General features: G+C 43.9%; 1 protein-coding gene across 1 annotated transcript; it reads left to right on the top strand.

The window, feature by feature from the left end:
• Positions 1-324: 324 nt before the first annotated feature.
• Positions 325-24402, top strand: RRAGC (Ras related GTP binding C). Its single transcript, XM_075603679.1, is given in 8 exon segments — positions 325-942; positions 944-1007; positions 17005-17208; positions 17852-18051; positions 18989-19103; positions 20602-20744; positions 21219-21367; positions 22385-24402. Coding segments are annotated over 8 exon segments (1149 nt in total). The 5' UTR covers positions 325-820; the 3' UTR covers positions 22537-24402.
• The last annotated feature ends 3244 nt before the right edge of the window (positions 24403-27646 follow it).

The following is a 27646-nucleotide window of genomic DNA, read 5'->3' as shown; positions in this document are numbered from 1 at the left end:
CTGGAAAGGTTTAGGGGATGTTTTCGGAGCTGGTTGCAGAGTGATAGTGGGACACTGGGGAGTGTCCCAGTGATAGGGGCAGATTCCTTTCCATGGGACCTTATCTGTGCATCTACAGCTCTGACTCTGTATAAGTGGAGGTCAAAGGTCACCTGCACCCCCTCCCCCTGTCAGGTGATTCCCAGCCACATGATTCTGGAACAACCTAACCTGCTGGGCAAAGAGAGGCGGAAATGGAACGTGACAGACGTTACCCTTCGACCAATCTGCCAGCTAGCTACGGTTCGCGCAAACCAATCAGAAAGCGGGAGTTAAAAATAAAAGCGCATAGTTCGGTAGAGGTGCGCGGGAGCTTTTAGTCAAACGGGAAGCAGCTGTACGGCGAATAGATAGAACACGCACCGTAGATAAAAACAAAACAAAGAAGACATACCTGACGGGGTGCCATAGGAGCCTTCACCCCGTGACCACCACACCCCCCCCCCCCGTCATGACTGAGCGCTAAGGCACCCCCCACAACACACATTTCTGCGCGTGACCTCAGTGACGGAAAGGGCGCGAGGGCAGCCCCTACAGGTGGGCGCGTGACCCCTTTCGGACGGGCACCCAACCGCCCAGCAGGAGAGAAGTCACGTGAGCCTAGTTGCTGTGATGCTGGCCGGAGTCCCCGCGCGTGACGACCCTTCCCGGCTCCCGTCGTTGTGCGGCTGAGGCGGAGAAGCATTGTGCGTGTGCGCGCTCCCATCTCTTCCTCCGTCTCTTCCCCGCCATCCCCCGGGGCCTCTCTCAGCCAGTCCTCGCCGGGGTGCTCCCCTCCGCCATGTCTATCCAGTACTCCGGGGAGGAGCAGCTGGCCGGCAGTTACGGGGTGGTGGATTCCTTCCCCAAGGATTTCGGCTATGGGGTGGATGAGGCGGACATGGAGGAGAACTCGGCCCCCTCGGACAGCAAACCCCCGCATCTTGTTGATGGGGCTAAGGCGCAGCGGGAAATCCTCCATCCAGAAGGTGAGCGCACCCCCCCCCCCCCCAAATACACAAAAAGGCTATATATGCGCTATACTGTGTATATTCTCCAGCACTTAAGCATCTACTGTGTGTAGCCTCTGGGCTATATATTGTGTGCAAATTCAAACCCCTCTTGGCTTTGTAGACACCAGCCCCCCCCAAGCTTTGTATACCTTCCCCCTCAAGGCTTTGTATACCTTCCCCCTCTACCTTCCCCCCCTTGTAGGCTTTGTATTCACGGCACCTCCCCCCACCCTCTAGGCTTTGTATATACTGCCCCCCCCTTCTATGCTTTGTATACACCAATCCCTCCCCCCAGGCTTTGTACATTCTCTCCCCCCCCCCCCCCCAGGCTTTGTGTACATTCTCTCCCCTCACCTCTATGCTTTGTATACATTCCACCCCCCCTCTAGGCTTTATATACATTCCATAGGGTATGTGCATAAGTGGTCCTGGTGCTCTAGTACTAGGTCCCAGAAAGAACATTTCTTATATAATGAACTGGAGAACATAAACTTGTGGGGCATATAAATCCATACTGAGATGAAATCAGTGGTTATCAATTAAATGCCTGATAGAGGACAGATGTTCCCTGAAGGTGGTGAGTGGCATATGACTATACCCTTCCCTTCCTCATTAGGATAGTCCATAAGGCTGCACTTATAGTGCCAACGACAGCGGCGTTAAAACAAATGCATTGCTGCCGTCGCGACGGCTTGGTCGCGATCACTGGAAGTGACCTCTATTTGATTTCTCCAGCGACCGCAGCCTGACGTCGCCGGCACTATATGTGTAGCCTAAGGCTAAGTCCCCGCTAGCGCTGAGCGGGCGGCGCTTGCGGAGGAGTCTTGCATATATAGATATATGCAAGTCCCCGCTTGTGCGCGTGCACACACGCTCAGCCACGATCGGCACTTGGGTAAACCAAAAATCTATACTTGCCCGCGTGCTCAACTCCCCGCAATGCCCCGCTCCCGCGTTCAATAGGACACCCAGCGCTCAGCGCCAGCGGGGACTTGGCCTTAGGCCTCGGCCATGCTCCCTGCTGGCGTGCTGAGGCGCAGGGAAAGCGGGTGCTTTCCCTGGCCTTGCGGTTGCTTACCGCACGCGCTGTCAGCGGGCCGTCAGTGGGCGAGCGCGTCACTGGCCGGGGGCGGGCCAGTGACGTCACGGAGCTGGTTCGCTCTCATTGGGCGAACCGCTCACGTGACCGGCATGTCGCGCCGGCAAGTGGGGGAATTTTAAATTCCCCTAAGACCTGCGCTTCCGCAAGCGCGCGGAAGCGCAGGTGAGCCCCTACTAAAGCCGCTCTAATTGCGGCTGTAGGGGCTCAGTGCTGAGCGGGAGCGCGTCAGCACGCTTCCGCAAGCAAGCGCCAAACATGGCCGAGGCCTTAGACTGCGTTTATAGTGCCGGCATCAGCGACGCGACGTCGTGGCATAACGAATGCATTGCCGCCGTTGCGATCGCTGGAAGTCATCTCTTTGATTTTCCAGCGACCGTCGCCTGACTGTCGCCGGCACTATAAGCGCAGCCTAAAACAGATTAATAAAGTACTCACTGTATCTCCCCAGTAATGTCTCAGGAGTGCAGCCCATGTAGGGTCCAGAAGTATCCAAAAAATTGTGGTACATAGCAGACAGAGCCAGGTCAACAGAATAAAAATTCAGTTTATTGGAAAATGCATTAAACAAATAAAGGGTGCAACACGCGTACGCGTTTAGTGCATCTATGCACTTTTCAATGTATACATACTCCCCTCTTCTAGGCTTTGTATACATTCCACTCCCCCCCCCTTTCTAGGCTCTGTATACATTCCACCTCCCCCCCCCCTTTCTAGGCTCTGTATACATTCCACCCCCCCCCCTTTCTAGGCTCTGTATACATTCCACCTCCCCACCCCCCTTTCTAGGCTCTGTATACATTCCACCCCCCCCCCCTTTCTAGGCTCTGTATACGTTCCACCTCTCCCCCCCCCCCCCTCTCTAGGCTATGTATACGTTCCACCTCTTCCCCCCCCCCCCCCCTCTCTAGGCTATGTACACATTCCACCTCCCCCCTCCATAAAAATATATTAATGGAAAAGTACAGACTCCAGTTAAGTCTGAGACGCTGATGCTAAAAATCAGTGAGATTTACAGATAATCAGTCATGTCCAACACCCTGTGTATACTTCTATTCTTTACTCCAATACAGATAGGGCATCACAGGTTATAAACGGGTTAAGCAGCCTCCTTACCAAGCTGATCAGTTTGTGTGAACCTCCTTTACTGCCAGAGCGATCTGCAACACACTCGGTACCTGTCGGATTGCGTCAGGCCCAGTGACCTAATTTAACAACAAATGCGGGACAGAAATGTGGCGGCAGTACTCCAAAATAGGCAGTTTATAGAGTAGGTGCTATGTGTAGGCAAATCCTTCCGTAACTTATTGTACAGAAGACTAAATACTCTACTATATAGAAAACCTGTCATGGAACACGAACTACATTTCTGACTCCCCCCCCTCTCTCCTTTGCAGCTTCTGCCTGTCAGATCTTATTCCCAGCTGCATGGAGTTTGCACACATATACTGTGCCTGTGTAACTCGCAACAATGTTGCATTTCTTGCCTCTGGCCATGGAATCAGTGAGCTGCTACTGCAGTCTCTGAGATCCTCACCAGAATGGGCTAGTCTGCCCCCCCCCCCTCCTGTTTGTTCAGAGGTAGTCTGCCCCTAGACTATTCCTTTATCCACACTGCCCCTCACTTCCTTTTCCACCCTGGAGACAGTGAGTACAAGACCCTTCTCTGTTCATTCCCCATGGTGAGGCCATCTCTTTTTACCGGTTTCTAACTAATAATCACCACTACATACCATCCACAAGTATCTGTATCCTGCTGCTTTTCCCAATAAAGTGGAGGAAATATTATAGGGCTTGGAGTGATTTAAAAGGGAGCTGAGTTAATGCTATCGGGAGCCATTCACACATCAAACGTGACCCTAGCTTCAGAAAAAAACCGCTTAGTTGCCAAAGTGGCCTACAACATGAACAATAGTTATATGCTGCTCTAATTTGCCGTCAGATGCAGTGATCAAAATGCCAAACATTGGTAAATGATCATACAACTATATTTTTCATCTTCATAAATAGCTTTATATAGCGCCATCTACGTACATAGAGCTTCACAGCAGCAATACACGTGCTATGATATAACACAACGGTTACAAGCTCTTATGGCATAAAAAATAACATTAGGAATAGGAGTCCCTGCCCCAAAGAGCTTACAACCTAAGGAGGAAGGACGTACCGACAGTAAGGGGGGGGGGGGGGGGTGGTTCTGGTAAGTGCGTCTGCGATGGACCACGGTCAATACATATTAATGTATAGTATGCACCAACTGAGTCACCCATATTCTTTATTAAAGAGGTATATTTTTAAGATGGAGCTTAAAGATGGACGGCACGGGCATTCTAGAGGTGAGGGGCAGTGAGTGAGAGGTTTTAGGCGGGAGGGGGCTTTGGATACAAAAGGGGTTGACGCAAGACATCCTTGAGTGCTTGCGTTGCTAACTTCTAATATAACGGTAACGTGTGTAAACTGTTCAAAGAATAGCAGACAGCATGGTGTAAATGTGTTTATAAAAAGTGGATTCCTTCCTATGAGCGCTTGTGGTATGATGCAAGACCTGCCGACCAGGTGGTAAAAACCAGGGTTGTCTCCTGCACAAGGAAGGTTAACTATTGTGGTGTAACTGAAATTTGCTGTTACCTGCCCGACTGCAGTTATTTTAGATAGATCTGGATAATTGAAGACAAGGTATGTAGATGTAATATGAGTTTCAGATTTGCTTGTAGGCACAACTAGACCTAGACTCTGGTTGCAGATATAAAATGATTATAAATGTATGAATGGCGTCGGGTCACAGCAGTGAGTCATTTGCTTCCACAATATTGGACTGCTTCCTTAAAGTCGGTGGGTGTTTTTTTTTGTTCTCGAGTATCAGTTCTCTAAGGCTGTTCTTTCTTCAGTCTTGAAGGGCTTGGCTGATTCATATAGACAAGACAACCAGGAACTGCAAAACTAGCATTCCTACCCATCATATAATGGGGACTATTAAAAGCAGAGGACGGATGAAAAAGCAGAAATGGGATATGTAAAAATATCCATGTAACGGGACGGGAAGCTGATATTAAGCAGTCGGATGTCTATTGGGATGTATCCTCAGATTGATGAACAGGGACACAGCCAAGATCCAAAGATGGCGACACACTCCACTCCTTTCAAAATGGTGGTTGGTGCTCTAGCAGGAAAGCGAGAATCCCAGCAGAAATCACTCCATAGACTTTTGATGTCCTGTGTCCACAGGATACTATGCTCTATCAAAGTCCATGGATACAGCACACCAGCTCATATGTTAATGGAAGCAAGCCTCCTGGTTCTTTAAAATCCACACATCCTGAATGGGGATTTAGATTTTTATTTATTTTTGAAATTCCCACCATCAAGACATTCAACTAATCTCAACTTGTTTCTACATGCTTTGTTTTAACACAGCAGTAGTCAACCGTATCTTGTTTGTTTTGGCCACCTTCATTAAAACACTGTAAAGACTGGATATCACCTGTGGTGTCCCGCAAGGCTCTGTTCTGGGGCCCCTACTCTTCAGTGTTCATTAATGATCTTCCTACACCTTGTAAGGAAGCCTCAATACACATGTATGCAGACGACACAATCCTATATGCACACAGCTATAGCCTCTCTGACCTTCAACACATACTTCAGTCTGACTTTTTGAGACTCGAAAACTGGATTTCCCAAAACAAATTGTTTTTAAACAGACAAGACTGTAACAATGGTATTTGGGACCAAGACTACATTTGTAAAGCTGCCAGCGACTGAGCTCCTGATTAGAACCAACGCTAACACCACCCTAACACCTGTCACTAGTTTTAAATACCTGGGCATATGGTTTGACTCCCACTTAACATTCGGGATGCACATTGATACCCTGACAACCAAGACCTATGCCAAACTAGGTGTACTTTACAGGAACAAATCCTCCCTAAGTCTCATGGTCCGAAAGCGTATCACACAGCAGATGCTAATGCCAATTATTGACTATGGAGACATAGTATATGGCTCGGCACCTCAAACCCACCTTAGCAAACTTGACACCCTCTACAATTCAATTTGTCGTTTTGTTCTCCAATGCAACTACAACACACATCACTGCGAAATGCTCAAAGAACTAGATTGGTCAACACTAGTGTCTAGGCACAAAGTTCACCTTTCCTGTTCTTCCAATGAAAGCGATCACAGGCTACACAAAATCCTAATTATACATAAAGGAACATGTACAACATTTATGCTCTACTTTTTTTTATTATTATTCAGTAGATCTCTCAACTGACCTACCCTTGTGGTTACTATTTAATATGCCGTGAAGTTGGATTTTCTGTGGCCCATTGAAATGAACAGGACTTTGGGTTTTCCAGCAACTACAATATGGGCCTATGTCTCCGTTTCAGGCTAGGTGATTTGTCACCGGATGCTATTTATCCTTGTAAATGCGTTCGTAGCAATAGATGTGTGCTTTTTGTGTAATTTCATTAAGTGAATTGTGAGTGAGACACGTCACTGCCCAGCAGTTATTCAAGTTGTGTAATGACTCATCTGTTGATGTATCCCATTTTGATTCAATGTATATCATATGAATTGGCAGTTGCTCTGACGTAGATATTCTTGAACCTGTGTCTCTAAATGGTGTAAATAGCTGGTTATGGAAAATACATTGTGTTTTTTGCCAAAGTTTTCCTCATGCTCATGAAAAGGATTCTATGCAGAAAGGGATTGTGGATAACATGTATAAATGTGCTTGCCTATTTATGGTGTGCTAACACTGTAACAATGCCTATATTTCATTGAGTTCATTCTCCCCCCCCCCCCCCCCCCGCTATGTACTAACGTCTGCATTATAGCATGTTGCTAATGGGTTTTTTTTTGGTTTTTTTATTATTATTTTTATTCAATACATTTTATTTTGTGTATGTAAAATTGACTTCAATGCTTTTAACCCTGTGCTGGTGGGGGGTGCAATGTTCTGGCAGCTGAGGAGTTAAGGAAATGAAAATGTAGTATGCAAGCATTGTAGTTACATGAAAAATTCACAATGCAAATATGTGAACACTGCCTAGTCACAAACTGAGGTATTGGTACTTTTTATGTAACACTTTAGCACTCAATTTTGGAGTTTATGGGTAACTTAAGGTTATCGTACAAGACAAAAAGTTGATACATTGCCATCACATCTTGATGCATGCAGTGGGGTTATTTCACTCTGGAAGTTTATCCAAGCTAAAAGCACAAGTTTAGCAGACCTAGCTTTTTATTTTTGTCATTTTAAAGGAGTTCAGCAATTACATGTCCTTTTTGCGTTGCCTTGGTTTTCAGTAGGCTTCACCTTCCATTACCCTTTCCAAAACAAAAATCACTTTGACAATGTCACTTTCCGTTCTAAAACAAACGCGCGCACATCTTTCTTGCAGATCACTCGTGTTTTTTTTTGTTTTTTTTTAATATCCTGATAACAAGTTTGATGGTTAATTTTACCACCACTACTGCATTACGAATTATGGAAAAACAAATGTACTCCGTATTACTCTCTTGACGTTATTGCAGCATACATTCCTCGTTTACATAGAGCTGACAACCTACACAGCGCTGTGCATAGCAGTTCTGCAGGCACTGAGAGTAGGAAGAAGGAATACAAATTTGGTAGAAATCATAATTAAAACATGTAATACGTGAGCAATTGGTGGATTGTAATTGTATAATCGTCAAGAAGCAGCCCCATAAAGGTCCCACCCAGGGTTAAGCCAATGGTCGCTATGGAAAGAAAAGACGAGATGTGATCATGCTGCACTGTGCCGTCAAGCAGTCAGACATAAAAGATGAACGTATAACTAAATATCCTTAAAGATTTCTGAACCCTGAAAGGGGAGCCAAAGGGAATGGTTTTATTCTAATGTATCTGAATGGAACATGCCCTCTCCAGAATGAAGTAGAACAAGGATAAATGCTGCACATCAAATTTTTTTTTAAATTAAAAAAAAAAAAAAGCCAATTCTTATATGCGTGCGCTTATCTCAAAGGGGAAGACTCGCTGTGTTCAAAAGGAATTCCTTGATGAAGGCTGCCTAGTCGGCCAAAACGTATAACATGCCAAATACATTTTGTGTGTTGCAAAATCCCTGGAGCCGCTACTCTCCTGTTTTTGAACTCTCCAGAATTAAACCATTGCCAGACCTCCTAAAACAGACGGAAGATGCGACTGGTCTACTTGTTTATGCAAATGGACATACCAAGGGTCACGTGGAAATTAACTGTTGCATCTATAATCCGCTTGTTCCAAAACGCCTACATCTTGGGACGCAGCCATTACTATGTAGGGAATCACCAATTTGGTAACAATTCCACCAGCATTGATTAGAGACTGGTCAAAGAAGGGTGGGGTGGCTGTTTTGGTCCTTTCTTCCATGTAGTAACAAAGGAGGGAGCGGGAGGAGGGGGTATGATACCTTTTATTGGACCAACAAGTAGTTGATGTTACAAGCTTTCAAACCTGTCGTGGTCCTTCATTGGGTTACCCCGTTGAAGGACACAGAGACACCCCGAGAGAGGTTTGAAAGCTTGTAACGTATCCATTAGTTGCTGGTCCTATAAAAGTTATCACCTACTTCCTCCGTCTTTACTACTTGGACTGTTGGAATCATGGAATCTTGCCAGGGTAAAATACCGCCTAAAAAGTCTAGTATTTTCTATAATGCCAATGGAGGATGTATAGTACATGTTGACTATTATTTGGCAAACTTGTCAAAGGATTAACATTTACCATGTTATTTGTGTATAGAAGGGTTTTTTTTGACTTGGGGCATCAATCAGCATTTAAATACAAAGCGACACCAGTCCCTTAGAGTTGCTAAATATTTGACTAGCAAATTCAAAACAGTGTCTTCCCTAACATTTTAAATTGTACAAGAAACTTTGTTATTGGGCAGAGCAAATTTCTCCAGCACTGTAGCACAAGTATGGAAACCCAGTAATGAATGTACATGTTTAAAACCAGTTACCCCAGACTTCCTCTGTGCAGAGAATAACGCTAGGTTCTTCCCTGACTCAAAAGCAGGGTTAACAAAAAGTGGAATAAGAGGTTAGGGGAAAGGAAAGTCTGCTTTATAATTTCATGCTGACGAATCCCAGATTTTTAAGAGTGTGGCAAATCAACGAGTGGTTGTAGAGTTGTCGAGGTTTCAGACTGAACATCAGGAGACCATACCACTAGTTCTAAATCAGCGGGATTACCAATCTGTACCCACAATTTAGTTATGCCCAAATGCCATTGAACCTTGTTCCAAAACACTTGCATCTTGGGACGAGACCATCAATATGTAGGAATCGCCAATTTGGTAGCAATTCCGCCATGGAACTTGGTTTGCAAGGCAAATAATGTACGATGGGGGAGACCTAAACCACCATTTCTTTTATGCAACTTTAAGGTGTAAAGGATGCCCTAGAAATGTTACCCTCCCAGACACGTTTTAGTCTTTGAAACTCCTTTAGGAACAATTGAGGGTAGAGGTTTAGGTAATGTAAGAGGAAAAGGGAGGGGGGGGGGGTGAGCGTGCTTTTATATATTGCAAGGTTATTAGCAGTATATCCTAATTTTAGCCAATTTAAAGGGAAGGGCTTCCACCATTGGGGGCTAGAAATGTTTTTTTTGGCATTTGTTTTTAAGTTAAAACATTTAGCAAATCTACATTTCTTTAACCCCTCAAACTCTGTCTTGTGTAGTTGGATATAAGTAAGACAGATGTACAATTGGCAAAACGTTTCGCCAATAGGTTGTCTATTAAAATTTTAAATGGCTCTATAGCTGGGACAGTTTGTTCCCTCTTCCACCACAGACTTTTTCTTTCAGCACCAGTTCAGGGAACGGTTTTAACCCTTTAGAATCCCCCCTAAAAATTAAGGTCATATGAAGAAGCCGGTACATGTGAATATATATTTCTTGTATTACATATAGGGAAACTGATCAGGTCCCAGAGCTTTACCAGACTTCAGCTCCTTTATTGTGTGACGAACCTCTTCCAAAGTAAAAGAGGCTCTTCCAAAGTAAAAGAGGTTTCTTAGGACTCGGGAGCCTCCTGATTTATTCTGGGCAGATCACAAGCGTCCTAATAATCAGTAGCGTCTATATTTCAGGGCGTATAACATGTCTTACATTCTTCTGGTCTCACAAGTGTCGGATACCAATCTACCATCTGAAAGCCTGTTGCTGAACCGTATTCTGTCTTTGAACATGTACACAATTTAGTGGCCAAGATTTAATCTGCTTGATTGCCTTGTTCAAACTGTTGCCGTTTCTTCAGCCATATGGGACAGAAGAACATCTTGGTTTCCCTTTCGTATCAATGAACTACTTTTTCAAACTGTCGGTGAGCATCATTTTATGTGGCGTTTATCAATCTCGACTAACCTCTGGCACTTATGAAAATTAGGCAACACTAATCAACCTCGTAAAACTGCCTTGTATGCTTAATCGGTCAGGAGCTTTACCATCTCCTAGCCCCTGGAGAACAATTCATATCAAAATAATCTTGTATAGCAACAGAAACCCGATCAGTAATGGAAGGGATACGAAGTTGCGATCCATTTTAGTTTCCAAAGCAGATTTAACAAAGTGAATTAAAGGTTCCTCCAAGCTTTTCTTCTCTTTCTCTCATCCCCCCCCCCCCCACCCCTTCTTGGAAATGCCTCTGTTCAGCGCTTGTTTTTTAAGCCTATTTGGGTCAGGAGAGTGTGCTTGCTTGGGTCGGTTAAGCTTCATGGAGCTTCGGTTTTAAACAGCTATCATGTCATTTCCCCTCCCTCCTCCCAAGCTGCTAGTTTTTGTTCCACTATTTGCCGCTTGTTCACCAGGCTCCAGTGGGAGCATAAAATGGGCCATCAGCCGTGTTTAGATTTCTGATTATGCTGGGGACCTCTGGGACAGATTGCAGTTGATCTGCATGTCTCCGGTAAGGTAAATAATCAGTTGAAGCAGCATTTTCTCTTTCCAGTTTAAAATAAATAAGTAAATGCAACAGTTCTTTACATTTTATGGCAATGCAATTATCTACGCTGCCGGTCGATCCGTTCTGTGTTGATGAATATCCTGCATCCTAGAGCATTCAATATAGGGGGACGTTATGCTTCTTCCTAAATGGGAAAATCACCCCAAGGAAGCTTAATACCGGAATAATTTAAACGGGGGTGGGGGGAGCAAAATGCAATGAACACTCCTGATTATCTTTTTGTAAAGCTCCAACATATTCCGCCGCGTAGTATGATGAGGTTACACAGTTATGTATATTACAGAATGATATGCCAAACACCCGCAAACATAGAATGAAGGCCCTGCTCGTGGCGGCTTACGATCTACAAAATAACCAGAAAGGGAGCAACCACCCTAGTGTAGTATTTAATATGCACAATAAAAATTATTCCTAAAACCTATAGCATCTGCCAAACAAACATCAAAAATGGGCATTAGAGTGAACACTGAAATGCTCCCAGTCTGTGAAGGCGTCTAGAGTCCAGCACCGGCGGCGGGATGAGTTGTGCGTCTGTCGCTCGTTGGTTACACGCACCAAGTATCTGCACTCCAACCACCAGACCGCCATGATACGAAGGACGAGCAAGTGCATCTACCACCTGCTTGACTTTGCCTCCGGCTCTGTTTACAGGCCGCAGAATTCTTAGTTCCCAAGGGTCAACAGCTCACTGGACATACCCCTATGCAGTTTGTAGCAGGCAGGCTACCCTGTCAGGGAGGTGCGTATATCAAGTACACTTTAGTTTAACTAGGTGTTGGTGGTTGTTGATTTTTTTTAAGAGACTAGTTGGAGATCTACGTGTTCTCAAATACTACACAACTGATATTTAAAAAAATAAATTAAAAAATCATATAGGATTTTGAATGCAGTGCTGCTTTTAGATGAAAAACTGCTTTTTGGGTGGTATACTGTAGGTGTTGCTGCTTTATTAGAACAATACATTGTCAGGTCAGCAATGGGAGGTCTTTTCTTTCATTACAAAGCAGGTTTTTGTTACCCTGTGCATTGTGACTTGTGAAATCAGACATGTTATTTACAATGAGGGCTGACCTTAAAATCAGACTCCTGAAATGTTGTCCTTTCTTAGCCAGATAAGATTACTGGTTATTTACTCAAACAATCTTTAACCAGGGGAAAGAGTACTATCGGCAAAAGAAAAACACACCGGGTTATCTTCTGTTAACACACCTGAGTTTGCACTTTCCTGCAGCCAAGATTGTTTTTATATAAATAAACGTACCCTTACATATGGATAATTTTGCGTATTTACAGTAACCTTTCTTGCGTAACTGAATTTGCTAAAAAGCTGGTAAAATGTTCTTGCGATGAGCAGCAGGTTTTCTTGGTCCGTTGTATAAGCTTCCATGAATTTTCCACAAATAACTGACCTATTATCACTATTCATGTGTTAACACCCATGCTGTTCACATTGTGGTTTTTATCTAGTACATTTGATTAATTACGGTCCCCACTGTTTGTGAAGGGGTTAAAATGACCATGTTGATAAAATCATTAGTTATCTCTTTGGAACCAATGCAATGAACATGCATTTAAAATACCAAACACTTGTCCAATTAGGAAACACGGCTGCTGCAGAACTGTCAATCAGCGCTTTGTTTCCGGAAGGCGAGGCCCACAATGCCTAATTACATCGCGTTATGCAAGGCTTTATTGGGCGCTTCTTTGGGAAACGGCTGCCTCCATTTTTCAGCTTCATTTTCCACTTGTCCCGGAGGACAAGAGGGATTTTTGAAGCCATGATCATACACCCCCCTTACTGTGCAGCATTTCAGTTTTTTGTAGGTCAATATTTTTATGCTGTACAGTATCTTGAAACAATTTGATTTACGAACTTACTGCTGCATAAGGAGCTGTCCATGGTTGCTTAGATTCAGCTACCTTTCTCCCTTGGCCTACCACTGCCTGGTACATGCTAGAATAAACTTGAGCAGGGAGCTTTCACACACTACTGCTAAACAGCGAAATACCCATAACCACACTGTTATACTTGATTACAGTGCAATGCGTGTACTTGTAACCGTGAATATTCAGTGATTTCATCAGTTACGGTATCAAGTGTAACTTACATCAAGAATGATTTCATTGGCTGCCGAGGTCCCAGTGACGCTGCTGCAGCTCCAAAAAACAACCTGGCTTGTTTATTGAAACTGTAGCCAGCGTCAACTCCGTACTTCGGAGACAGGGCAGCTGCTACCCTGACAACCACAGTCCACTTTAAATACATTGTATCCCACGGCCGCACGCACGTCAGCACGCCCTCCCTCCGAAGCCTGCACTCTGAACGAGGCCTAAGGCTGAGTTTATAGTGGAGAGTGGCTGTGCTCTCCAGCGCTGATGCTCACCTCTCGCTTTACCAAGCGGCTGCTTTTCATGTTATTGCCCATCAGAGCGTGTGCTCCAGAGGCGGGACAGGGATCTCTCGTGTGTGTGTGTGTGTGTGTGTGTGTGTGAATCACTAGCTGATATACACAGCGTTGCCCGGGATGTAAGTGCGTAATAGGTAGTATTATGTATAGATAGGGGAACAATAGGATGACTATTTGGTGGAAAGGTTGTATAATACTGTTGAAAAGAAACATGGAAGAAAATGTAATACGATGTTGTTGTTTAAAAATGGTTTATTGTAAACACACCACAGTACAATGTATATTTTGGTCACATAAATGATGTAAAATGTGAGGCGGCGTGTGGATGTTCAGTACGGGTGGCGGGTGGGTAGTGAGTGCTGGCTGTGGGTGGGGGTCCCGCTAGGGTGTGAGGCGGCAGGTGTCTGGTGAGTGCGGGCGGTGGCTGATCAGTGATGTCGGTGCGTAGGGTCGGGAGGCGGCAGGCATGTGTCGAGTGGGTGAGAGGCGGCGGGTGTGTGTCGAGTGGGTGAGAGGCGGCGGGTGTGTGTCGAGTGGGTGAGAGGCGGCAGGTGTCTGAGTGCGGGCGGCGGTTGTGGGGCGCAGGGGTTTGAGGCGGCGGGTGGGTGAAAGGCAGAGGCGGGAGGTGGCGTGGGGGGAAGGCAGGCAGGGGGGGAAGGGGGGTGTCTGTCACTGTGTCTGTCTGTCACTGTGTCTGTCTGTCACTGTGTCTGTCTGTCACTGTCTGTCTGTCACTGTCTGTCTGTCTGTCACTGTGTCTGTCTGTCTGTCACTGTGTCTGTCTGTCTGTCACTGTCTGTCTGTCTGTCACTGTCTGTCTGTCACTGTCTGTCTGTCTGTCACTGTGTCTGTCTGTCACTGTGTCTGTCTGTCACTGTGTCTGTCTGTCTGTCACTGTGTCTGTCTGTCTGTCACTGTGTCTGTCTGTCTGTCACTGTGTCTGTCTGTCACTGTGTCTGTCTGTCTGTCACTGTGTCTGTCTGTCTGTCACTGTGTCTGTCTGTCTGTCACTGTGTCTGTCTGTCTGTCACTGTGTCACTGTGTCTGTCTGTCTGTCACTGTGTCACTGTGTCTGTCTGTCTGTCACTGTGTCACTGTGTCTGTCTGTCTGTCACTGTGTCACTGTGTCTGTCTCTCTGTCACTGTGTCACTGTGTCTGTCTCTCTGTCACTGTGTCTGTCTCTCTGTCTCTCTGTCACTGTGTCTGTCTCTCTGTCTCTCTGTCACTGTGTCTGTCTCTCTGTCTCTCTGTCTCTCTGTCTCTCTGTCTCTCTGTCTCTCTGTCTCTCTGTGTGTCTGTCTCTCTGTCTCTCTGTCACTGTGTCTGTCTCTCTGTCTCTCTGTCACTGTGTCTGTCTCTCTGTCTCTCTGTCACTGTGTCTGTCTCTCTGTCTCTCTGTCACTGTGTCTGTCTGTCTGTCTCTGTCACTGTGTCTGTCTGTCTGTCTCTGTCACTGTGTCTGTCTCTGTCACTGTGTCTGTCTGTCTGTCTCTGTCACTGTGTCTGTCTGTCTGTCTGTCTCTGTCACTGTGTCTGTCTGTCACTGTGTCTGTCTGTCTCTGTCACTGTCTGTCTGTCTGTCTCTCTGTCTCTCTGTCACTGTGTCTGTCTGTCTGTCTCTGTCACTGTGTCTGTCTGTCTCTCTGTCACTGTGTGTCTGTCTGTCTCTGTCACTGTGTCTGTCTGTCTGTCTGTCTGTCTGTCTCTGTCACTGTGTCTGTCTGTCTCTGTCACTGTGTCTGTCTGTCTCTGTCACTGTGTCTGTCTGTCTCTGTCACTGTGTGTGTGTGTTGGGGGGGGCAGGGCAAAAACTGTGCTGGTTTTTGAATGTATTTATTGGGTACGGATCAGTCAGATCAGGGAACAATGGCCGCTCTCGGGTCTAAGCTCCTCTCCAGCAAGAACAGAAACACAGATTTGCCTGTAGCTGGAAGCTGAGCGAGGTTCAGTAAGTGTGAGCAAGCAAGCGGAAGCTTTCACTCAGAATGGCACCATAACATATAATGGGTCTCTGAATATTAGCTCAGCGTGCATCAGCACGCACTACGCCACTATAAACTCAGCCTAAGGCTACGTCCTCGCTGCACGCACGCCTGCAGCAGAGTCCCCCGGTCTGCAGAGAGCTGCAGGGGAAAAGACAGGAGGGGGGAATGACAGGGGCGCGGCTGTGACGTCACCAGGCAAGTTCGCCCTCATTGGCTGAACCACAGGGAGCGTGGCCTAGCGCTCCGTCGCGACTCCTGCTCTCAATTTTCTTGAGCAGGAGTTTGTCGGCGCAGCAGGTCCGGCCCCATTGTGGGGCGGATCTTGTCCCTGCAGCCTCTGCTACAGCGGGTGTTGCAGTAGCCAGCGGGGACCTGGCCTGAGACTGGACAGAAGGGGGTTATCTCCTACCAAGCTGGAGTAGTATCCCCACATATATAATTTACTCTCAGCTGTTCTGGTGTAATCACCCTTAGTATCCTTTCACCTGGAGATATATATATAGTTTCATAACATTTATCATTGCTAAAGATTTCCCCCTCCAAACAGCAGCTCGTAATAGTTTTCTTACTTGCCAAAGTTTTTACTCTAACTCAACCAAAGGTTTCATATCTCCTCAAATGTATGGGATGACTCCTATAATTTATTAGATTGAAAACACCTCCCACACGCTCGTTATCCAATCCTCTATGGGTGGGACTGGTGCCTGTTTCTAAAATATTGTAATCCTGTGTCATTAAGCAGATATAAACTTGGTCTGCTTTTTAATACTTTTTATGAATGAAACGTTGTAGGTCGTAATGCAGTAGTTCTTTCCTCCCCCCCCCCTCCCCCCATCCTGTGCAGGAGACCATTTTAGTCCCATGCATTTGAATGGAAAGGGAGTTCTGCCCCAGCACAGGAATGACGCTGTCACAGCACGTTGAATAGAGAGGATTAGTTCATAGACCCGAGTCTTGCACCTTTCAGTCAACCATTTGTTTTTCTCCTTTATATGGGCGTGCTTGTTTTCAGCAGTAGCCGTGCTACGTGGGGAGTAGGTTAGTGTTAAACGGGCAGCGTAGTGTCCTTGCCTTCTCAATGTGTCCAAAATTTACTTTCAAGTTTAAAAAGTGTAGATATTTACCTTTTTCATTTCAACTTCTCTCTGTATTGGTTACTTTTGATCTGAAACCATTTACGGGCGGAAAGTTGCTTTGCAGTGTATTTAACTGTCATACTGTGACGTCCTATTCCAAGTGAACAATAGATAACGGAATACATCAAACATAATTGTTAACATGAGAATCGCTGACTAAATGTTGGAGGAAAAAAGTTGGCTCCCAACTTTTTGTCACTAGGTTATTTTATTGGATAATTAAAATAAATGTTTTTTTTTTATTTTAAAACATGCCACTGTCCCTGGTTCACTTTTCCACTTGGAAAGACTGGCCCCTTTTTTAAAAAGGCACCATAAGGAACAATTTTTTTGTTTGTTTTTATTTCACAGGTGGTGTTTCATAAGATGTCCCCCAACGAGACCCTCTTCTTGGAGAGCACCAACAAGATCTACAAGGACGACATTTCCAACAGTTCCTTTGTGAATTTCCAGATATGGGACTTCCCTGGGCAGATGGACTTTTTCGACCCCACTTTTGATTATGAAATGATCTTCAGGGGGACCGGAGCATTAATATATGTGATTGATGCACAGGTAACTGCTATAACTTTCATGTAATAGTCGGAAAATTCATTTCCTGGGTGTGCTTAAAGGGGCAGTTCTTCAACAGGATCAGAATGGACCAATGGCCGCTTAATGAGCGAAAGGTAGATGACTGATACTGTTTAAAATAATTAACTAATTTGCGGCTGCAGTAGCTAATAACATCCCTTCTTTAGCGGCATGTCAACACAGTTCAAATCCCAGTGACCTAGGGCAAGTCACTTCTCTCTATGCCTCAGGCATCAACATTAGATTGTAAGTTGTACAGGGCAGGGACTCGTGCCTGCAGAATTCCATATACAGCACTGCATACACTGTCGGTGCCATATTAGAAAAATATTATTTCATAAGGGTGCAATCATTCGGCAACGTGAGAAAGGGAAGCAACTATAATGACAAGGTTAGATGTAGACGGACATAAAGAAATAGAAATATATCCATGTTTACAAAGGAAACAAACATGTCAATTTTTCTTTCTAGTTTACTACCTGAGGGGCCTGGTCCCTCTGGTAGTGAGAGGGTTAAGGGTGGCTGAATTATTCCTAGGCACATGGCTACAGTTATATGTAAAAATAGATAACCGTCCCCACTCTGAATACGTTTTAATGTGAGATTCACGCTGATACCTTCTCAGGATGATTACATGGAAGCGTTGACGAGACTTCACATTACGGTTTCCAAAGCCTACAAAGTGAATCCCGACATGAACTTCGAGGTTTTCATCCACAAAGTGGATGGCTTATCCGACGACCACAAAATAGAAACGCAGCGGGACATTCACCAGAGAGCCAATGATGACCTTGCAGATGCCGGGCTTGAAAAACTTCATCTCAGGTGAGGGCAACTGTTGTCTCTCAAGAGCCAGAGTGGCCAATTCCAGCCCTCGCTCACTCCTGGGGCTGGTGTGTAACGTTTTGACTCTTGTGTAAACCTGGTTGTTCACCAAGGGTTAGGCAAAAGCGCATTGAGATGAGATGCCACAAGGAGCACTTTTTGAACATTTCATTTTTTTCCTTACAAAACGACACTCTGGAAGTGTTTTACCGGTTGGTCCAGGGCAGCTGGGAAATTGTTCTGTGTGTAACACTTCAAGAATAGATCAATAAGGACCCCACATGGGTGCTAATTGTGCGGACCTTTAGAGCACCATAGTGGCGTGTGCAGAAGACAAGGCACACTTGATATTGTATGTAGGGCTCAGCTCACGTTTGAAAATGGAAGTTGGGGCTTCAAAACTCTGATTTAAAAAAAGGCATTGTATTTGGTTTTAGTTTCTCACAATAAATATGTTTGCTTTACACACAGTAACTGGTGCACCTGGATCTCTACAATGGCCGCCGGGCATTATGTGACCTTTGCATACGGCCCTCTAATCACCTGCTGGTTTACTAGGAATTAGCCTTGTTTAAGCATAGGGCTGCTGCTTGTGAGGCGGCCTATTGTCTACATGTAGCTTTCCACAAATACTGTGGACTTGTGAAATCACTTATTCTAAACGAGGAGTGGGTACAGGGACCAATTCTTCTACTGCAATCTAGTGAAATTACCTGTTCGTTTTGTTAGAAAAAAAATCTAGGTGTGTAATGTAAGATGCATCAACAGCAGCTTTTGAGGCGTCTGAAATTAGGCAGAAAAACAAACTACATTTTATAACTTTCCGAAGGTAATCACTTTAAGTGACAAACCATATCTCATCCTCCATGTAGGGAAGATCATTTATATTGTTTCACGTTTTCCACTACTCTAATCATGCGGCTTTTCTCTCTCTCAGCTTTTATTTGACTAGTATATATGACCACTCTATATTTGAAGCCTTCAGTAAAGTTGTGCAGAAGCTTATTCCGCAGTTGCCAACCTTGGAAAACCTGCTAAATATTTTCATATCGGTAAGTATACTTCTGTTTTACGCATGCTGTGATTACTAAAGCACTGTTTGCCATAGTAACGTTTTTCGTGGCCTGGAAAGGTGAGTTGCATTCCGTGAACAGTAAGAAGATATTAAGAGAGAACCGTATTCTGTGGCACTCAAAACTCTGTCAAGTCGAATAGACTTGCGGTTAACTGAAGGGATTTCCCCGAAACATTGTCTGTCTGCATCATTAAAAAATACTTGAAATGTCTATTTGACTTTTGTCAGTTGAGTGGCACAGGAGACTGTTCTCTATCGAAGTCCATTGACTGATTTCTGCTGGGATTCTTTCCTGCTAGAGCACCAACAACTATTTTTAAAGGAGTGGCGTGCGCCCGCTGTCTTTGGATCCTTTGTGTAGTAGGAAGAGATTTCATTGTCCCCTGAGTACCCAAACAAACCCAGCTGTTCAAAATCAGCAATTTCACTTTCGTGCTGCGACTGAATATGTTTTATTGTATTTGTAGACCGTACGATAACCAGAATACAACACACAAATGTGTTTTTTTTTGTTCCAGCAAATGTGTAACGTTTTCATAGCGCCTCTCTGATCTGGCACCAAGTGATCTACAATTTTATTAACCCCTATTCAAAATGATTTGATAACTATAACGGTGTATTTGCTTTCGCAGCCATGTGACAGGGCGTGAGGAGTGGGAATTGGTGCGGCAGGAAGTAGGGCGAGCATTCCTATCGAATGTTCCTGCAAGTTAATGCAGCAGACTTGGGTTATATGATTGGCTAAGTGCCTTGCGCAGTAGTCCCCATGGCTACATTGCTCACTGTTAAGTTGGTAGATATCCAATCAGTTATCTCTCTGCAGTGCCATCTTACTTGGGTCCATTATTACTTTTGGTCGGCTATTTTTTTACTTTCCATTTTACATAATCATATACTTCATGAACATTCTCAAGATTTGTGTGTCCGTACATGTAAATTACTTTATCTGCTGTAGAAATTGGGTCAGATCACTGCAACTTTTGATGTTTTGTGAGACACTGCAATGGATTCAAACTTCCTTTGAAGAAGAGCTTCACATTATGCCCCAAACTGTGATTCCAACCATTTTTACATTGCGGTACATACACCTGGCCCTGACTTTTTATTAATTACTGCATTCAAATTAGGTGGTGTATAATTCCCTTTTGTGACTTTAGAAGTTTTACTTTTGTGAATGAATCAAATGTGTTGATCTCTCCGCGTGCTTCTCAAACGTCTCTGCCCAGGCTATGTTTGTAAAGCAGCCAAGCAAGATCCCATTCATGAAGCACCGGTGTGCAAATGCATTGGTTACTCCTAAAACCTGGTGTGGCCAGCAGTCCCCAAAGGGAGGTTTGAGAACTGCTTGACACACCACCAAAGACTTGCGCTAGTTTTGCAGTGTGGTTGGCATTAGAAGCACTGTACCTTTAAAACACCAGGTAACCTGTTTTGAAACCTGTTGGCACCTAATTTCCTTTACTATGTTCCCTCAGAATTCAGGTATCGAGAAAGCTTTCTTATTTGATGTCGTCAGTAAAATCTACATTGCAACGGACAGTTCTCCAGTAGACATGCAGTCATATGAGCTGTGTTGTGATATGATAGATGTCGTAATCGATGTTTCATGTATATATGGGTAAGCATATAAACGTATGTTTGAATACAAACCACTGCGGTGAGTTGGTGATTACTCACTTTGCCACACCGAAAAGTTTTTTCTATCATAAACTGATTTGGATTATATGGGGGCAACTTGCAGCGTCGGATGGCAACTTAGTTGAAAGGTCAATAGGAAGGTCGTCTTCGGTTGTCGGAAGGTGTCTTCTTTACCGCTTCATCCACAGGCTCCATACTGTATTGTAACATCTTTAAATGGGCAGTCCTGACTAAGACTAAAGTAAACTATGGATGTCGGCATATTTTAATTTAAATGGGGGGACCTTTTTAAGGGGAAACTGCCCTTTTTTTTTTTAATTCCATTATCAATTTTAAGGTTGCAGGTATCTTTCTACCCGCCTCCCCCCTGCCCCCTTACATATAGCCATGGAGTAGCAATCTGTGAGTCTCACTATTCCCTTGCGTACTGATGTAATCGTTACTGTTTACACAGTTTACAAGAAGACGGCAGTGGGAGTGCATACGACAAGGAATCCATGGCAATTATCAAGCTGAATAACACAACAGTTCTCTATTTAAAGGAAGTGACTAAATTCCTAGCGCTTGTGTGTATTCTTAGGGAAGAAAGCTTTGAACGGAAAGGTGAGTGTAAGCTGCGCTTTTTGCATGGTTTCGTGTTTAGGTTAACCCTTGCAGTGCTGGAAGGGTAAAGCAGACGTGTGGTTTGGTTATCCTTAACATGGCCATATAAACCACTTCTGGGTGTGGGGATAGGCATTTGTTATTTTTGAACTTTCACTGTCTATCGTAACCAAATGTTTTTATTTTATTTTTACATTATTATTATATCTAATCTCTTGTGCTTGTATATACTGATATGTTAATCCACTCTGTGTGATTGATTTATGCTACTAATATTAGACCGAGCGATGCATGGGAAGACGAGCAAGTAGCAGATAAGGTTAGAATTCCAGTCCCTGTAACAGGTACTGTTCTTTTGCCTTTTAAGTCTATTCACCTGTTGGCAGCACTGGGAACTGCTTTATTTTTGGTATATATCACCAGTTTTGTAGTTACCTTTTCTAAATTATTTGGTCTATTAGAGCAGTACTTTCTCTGTTTGCTTCAAAGTTGGCATGAAATAGGCTTCATGTCCTATTAGTTTTTACAGGAAATAAATGTATGAATATATTATTGTAACCCTTTGGGTGATTTTTTTTTTTTTAATTAAGATGCTATATTTTTTTGTTTGTTGGAAATCAATGGCTGGGTTTCCCTGTTGTAGGGGCCACCTGCTCTTAAGCATTGTTGCCTTCATGTCTGGCACACACTGTGATTTTGTAATAAATAACTATAAGGAGGTATCTCCCAATGTGTCTATATTAAAGCCATAGTTGTAAATGTCTTTTTAGTGTGGTCTGGGTATAGGGTGGCAAACTTCAGTCCTCAAGGGCCACCAACAGGTCCGGTTTTCAGGATATTCCTAATTCAGCACAGGCGGTGCAGTCTTCGACTTGGCCACTGATTGAGCAACCTGTGCTAAAGCAGGTATATCCTGAAAACCTAACCTGTTGGTGTCCTTTGAGGACTGAAGTTAGCTACCCCTGCCATAGCATATTACATAGCTCAAACCAAACATTTTTTTATTCTTCTCTGCAGGTTTAATAGACTACAATTTCCACTGCTTCCGCAAAGCCATTCATGAAGTTTTTGAAGTGGGCGTGACTTTCCACAGGACCTTCAGTCACCAAGCGAGCAGCCCAAACCTGAACGCAGTTACTCACAACGGTACACCTGCAAACGCAGTCTAGCAGGTAACCTCAGTGCCCCACCCTTCTGAAGCCCAAAACCAGAGACCCTGCCAGCGAGACGCTGAGTAAAACGTCTCAGTTCAGACAAGGCCATTGCCAGTAATGAAGGTGCTATAAATGGAAGGAACCTTGTTATGATTCCATACCCTGCTGTGCAACACCTACTAGAAGATGACCTAAAGTGTCTGGTATCGGGTGACGGACAAACCTTAGGTCATCAGACATGCTATGTTTTTCTGTAAGGCAGAACCTATGTAAAGAATGACCCGTTTTCACTTGGATGCTTGGAATAATGGAACTGTGCTTCTGCGATAGGTCTCCAAAATAATGCCTCAAAGTATGTGAAGTGCTGGACTGTATCTCCTAATCCACTTCATGCAGTTTGGATGGTCCTTGAAGATGACAAGTTCTGCTTGCGGTTTAACCCTACGCCATTTAAAAAGTTCTTGTTTATCGACGTGGAAAACCTACCTATGGGGGGGGGGGAGGAAGATGTCTGCTGTTTACAACTCCATTCAAACCTGAAACATTCCAGGAGGAAATGGTTACCCTGTTTTTTGTTTGACTAACAAAGTGGAATGAACCTTATGAACAAGACTGAGTTGAGGAGTTGGGTGTGCTTCTAACGTCAGTAGACATTCCTGCAGTAAGAGGTACTTTTAGAAGACTTACACAAAAAAATTGGAGTTGTAAAAGAAAAAGCAAGACTTTTTTTTTACTTCCCAAAGACCATTTAAGATGAAAGCTAGCAACACGATATAAATGAATACGTTTTTCGCTATATTCCTACAGAGACAAGTTCAGGCTGTGGCTGGTTACTAAAGTTCAAATGCTTTGTTGGGCAAATGACCAAAAATTTGAGAAGTGCAGTGGTTTTGGTGTGCTTTGAACCTGTGTGAAAATAAAATGAAAAGCAAGCAGATGGTGCCGTGACAGGTGTGAGTTGAATGAATGCTTGTGTTTCTGTACTTTTAAAATCAGTCCATTTTGGTCCCTGTCAACAAAATGACATTTTCTCAAACATTCTTTATTTTTTTTTATTTTTCCCAATGACTTACAATTTATGAGAGTCCTCTGCTAGTTTTCAAACTCTGATAATTCATGCAAAAGAACATACACAGAGCCCTGGAAAGAAGACGACAAATATATTTCTGAGCTGCTATGAAACTGCACTGGTCTGTAATAGTGAAATCCTTTTAACGTACATACCCAACAAAAGCACACCCTAAATGTTGCACCGGTCCAGTTCTAATTGTGGGTTTTGTGCCCAACTTTTTTCTAACCAGAAGAGCTAGTCATGCATTACAGGTCTTTTTGGCAGTGAAGGGGTGTGGTGATAGAAGACAGTTTAAAGATTAAAGCAAAAGCTGGAACACTAGTTTTCCATATTGGATATTTTTATTGTTTAGGGTGAGCATTTTGACACTTCATTCCCCTATACCATTTATAAGTGGAACATATTTTAAACCTTTTTGGGTCTTGCCTCATTCAATCTATTTGAGCCCTTTTCCCCTCCACATACTTTTTATTCTGGCGCCAGTGCAGCTGTCTCGTGAATATATTCTACTACTGCGCCTTTTCAGATCCCCAAACACTTGTCTTGTTGGAAGCCACTGGACCACTTGCATACTTAAAGTGCCACTGTAAAATGTTTGTATATAAAAGCTCTATGTACTTTAAGTGTGATTTTATTCAAGTGCATTCTGCAGCCGATTTAGGGATTTGCTTGAATATTCACATGGACCAGAGTGAAAGCCAATCGTTAAAGAAAACAAAAAAAAAAGTATAAAATGCCTTTATATTTATATTTTCTTTCACTGAATTATGTACAACAAGGGGCATCAATAAACGTATTTACTCATGGTAGCGTTATGTTATCTACAAGTGCATGGGGTTGACCTGGGAAAGTATTGGAAGTGTTGCCTAGCGCTCCTGATACTCTGTGGTGTGAACATCCACTCAGAATGTACTTCTGTACCTCTATTAGAAAGGACCAACGCTCTAGATTAGTATGTGAGCCGCCATTCTTAATTTGCCGGTGCTGCTCTGTTCCTCCCAGTGGGAGCTCCCCTTTTTTGTGTTGCAGCCACAAGTGAATAGAAGACTTGCAACAATAGGAGAGACATTGCTGTCAGGAACACTTCGGCAGAGCAGTTTGGCACATTCACGACTAAATATATTTAACTTGAAGCACCCACTGTTCAATTAGTTACTTTTACGTGAAGTGGTGACATGATATAAAATGTATGGTTACTGTCCCATTTGGATGCATAGACTGGGCAGCAGAGCAAGATGGCGGGCAGCAGCGGGGAGAGCGGAATTATAAAATGAATTTAATATGTTGGCATGCTTGGCGTGTGACCAGCTTCGAACCCCACCGATTCAGATCTTCAACACTGTCCCAGCATTTCGGGGATGTAATGGCCACTGCCAGTGACTAATGGCAGTCATATGATGCGACTGGATATTTAAACCCTTGTGTCACTAATGGTCTGTAATGATTTTACCTTTTATTTAGCAAGGTTGAAATGGAAAACATTGCAAAGGTTTTGCTGACCAAGCTGTTTTGATTATATGTACATACCATATTAGACTAAGCTCTTTTAAAAAAAAAAAAAATATATATATATAAATCTCCTAGTTCAAAACAATGAACTGGTCTGTGATAAAGGGGATTGTAAAACCCTGGTACTAGATTGTTGCCTCAGACCGTCAACTCTTCCACCCTAGACATTAATAGTTGGGTAATGCCGTGTCCGCCAGAGATTATTACTTTATTGCATCTGGTTGGCAGCCGTCTTAAACTTGTGAACTCTGGAAAGAGCCAGTAGGCTTTTTTTTTTTTTTTTTTCTTCAAATGAATTGTCATTAAAGCAGAATTTGTGATTGCAAGGACCTTCTAAACATCTGCAGTCTGGGTAGATTTACTGGCTATGCACTTTAACCCAGTCTGTGCTGAAAAGCTGTGTAATCCAGCAGGTATAAGCTTATAGGGGTCCATGTTTAAATGGATAAGCAGTAAAGTGGGGCATTGCTCATTTGCATGTCATTACCCAGAATCCCTGGCTGAAGAGGAAGCACTGTTTGCCAAGTGATAATGGGGAAAGACAGGGTTGCAGACCTGTCTGACATGCAAATGCACCACAAGTGGTATTTTTATTGTCTGTACACAGTAAAGTGCAAAATATTAATGTTAGATATTGCATTTATATACCAAAATAAATTGCATAGACCCAACTCATTTCTCCTAGAAGCATTTGACATCCCATGCTACTTTTATTCACCTTCTGCTATCAAAGCTGTCTAAATTTCAGCATTTGAATTAATTTTTTCTCAGCCCTCTCTTAATTTATTTATTTTTGTTCTGATCTCTTGTCCAAGCTGCCCTGGAGTTTCTGCTCCGGTATTACATCTTAGCAACCAATTTGCTGAGTCTGTATTTTAGATCTAAGGCAGCAGTTAATGCATTTGAACCACAAAGCTACAACTAATCATTAAAACAGGCATTTCTGCTCCTTAAGAGAGAGATGCATTCGTATGTCCCCGATGATCCACAGCTTGCTGCTCTGGTGCTCTTAGAGTAAAGACAGAAGGCCTTATATTTATTCAGTGTGGCTAGGGCACATACACATGGACTGGCTGTAAGATGCTTTGATATATTAGCACTTTGTAAATATGACCCTTGGTGTCTGACGTGGAGGAGGAGAGTACCTAGCACATGATTCAATGAGGCCTCTGAGACATGAATGTGCTTATACATGTGTAGCCCTGCTTTTCTTTCTCTCCCCCCCCCCCCCCTCCCAGGTAACATGGTGCGTGCATACCTGTGAGGGTTCGGGAGAACCAAGTCTGTAATGGTGTGGGGGGTCACAGGACAGGCTTTTGGTGGTCTTAGGGTCCTTCTCTTGTGGGTGACAGCACCTCCAGCCACTGCAGGATCCGGCATAGCAGGAGACTGTCCCAGCAATGGCACTGATCAAGCTCCCTGCGCAATAGACTGCACACTCAGGCAGGTAGTATATAAAACGATCCTTTATTAAACGCATCCACTGCAGATAGTATTACAGTGATGCATCTTTGGAGAAGGATCCTAGGCCTCTGGATGGTACTGGATCTAATTGTAGTTGGTAGTCTGCTCATGCTAATTGCAAGGAATTTTACACTAAAAATCACATGTAAGCTAGGGTAATGTAGTAGGGGGTAGTAAGGTCATATGTAGTACAGGCATACCCCGGTTTAAGGACACTAACTTTAAGTACACTCGCGAGTAAGGACATATTTTCAATAGCACCATACCCGTGTCCATACGCTCGCTTCGAGTACGGATACTTATTCTGCCCTACAGACCGCCGTAGTAGTGTTGCGCTGATTCCCCTCACCCAATAGGCAAATGGCAGCTCGCGCATGCGCCTGTTGGCACGTCCTGAACAGCAATACCGGCTCCCTACCTGTACCGAAGCATCGATCAGTGACAAAAAGGTAGTGCTTTACTTAAAGTCAATTTTCGCTTTACTTACATGCTCTGGACCCATTGCGTATGTTAATGCAGGGTATGCCTGTATAGGTGTTTTTAAATGTTTGCAAAATGTTGACATATCATTTTTAGGTCTTTAAATGTATCCAACATGACATTACAATACTCTTGTGGTTCTACCACTCATTGTTTGGGGCGACCCTGCCCTTTGGAAGCCTAGCTGAAGAGCCCTGACAGAACAATTTAGCAGCCACTTCTCTAAATGTTCTAATTAGACTGCCAATAGTCTTATAAAACTTTTAGCTGTGATTTACAAAAGCCCTTCAAAATGTAATCAGTCAACTCCACCGGCATCACCGTGTTTTAACCCCTTTACAGTTTGAGTGGTCAGTAATGAGGCCAAAGCATCACCCTTACAAAAAAAAAACAGGCTACACAAGTGGTTCAACTGCATGGAGCCTGTTGGTTCAGTGCAGTTGGGAAGATGCTACAAACCAAGGCCATTAATAATGAGTGTTACACCAGCAGTTCTCAACTTCACAGTCCTCAATGAGCCCCTTTCTCCGCCCTCCCCCCAACCCCCCCCCCCCCGGTCGGGTTTTCAGGTAATACCAGCATCAGCACAGGTGGCTCAGT

Source organism: Ascaphus truei, chromosome 6 (assembly GCF_040206685.1).
Source record: "Ascaphus truei isolate aAscTru1 chromosome 6, aAscTru1.hap1, whole genome shotgun sequence".
Lineage (NCBI taxonomy): Eukaryota > Metazoa > Chordata > Amphibia > Anura > Ascaphidae > Ascaphus > Ascaphus truei.
Note: the sequence above shows the minus strand (reverse complement) of the source record. Positions and strands in the feature narration are given on the sequence as shown.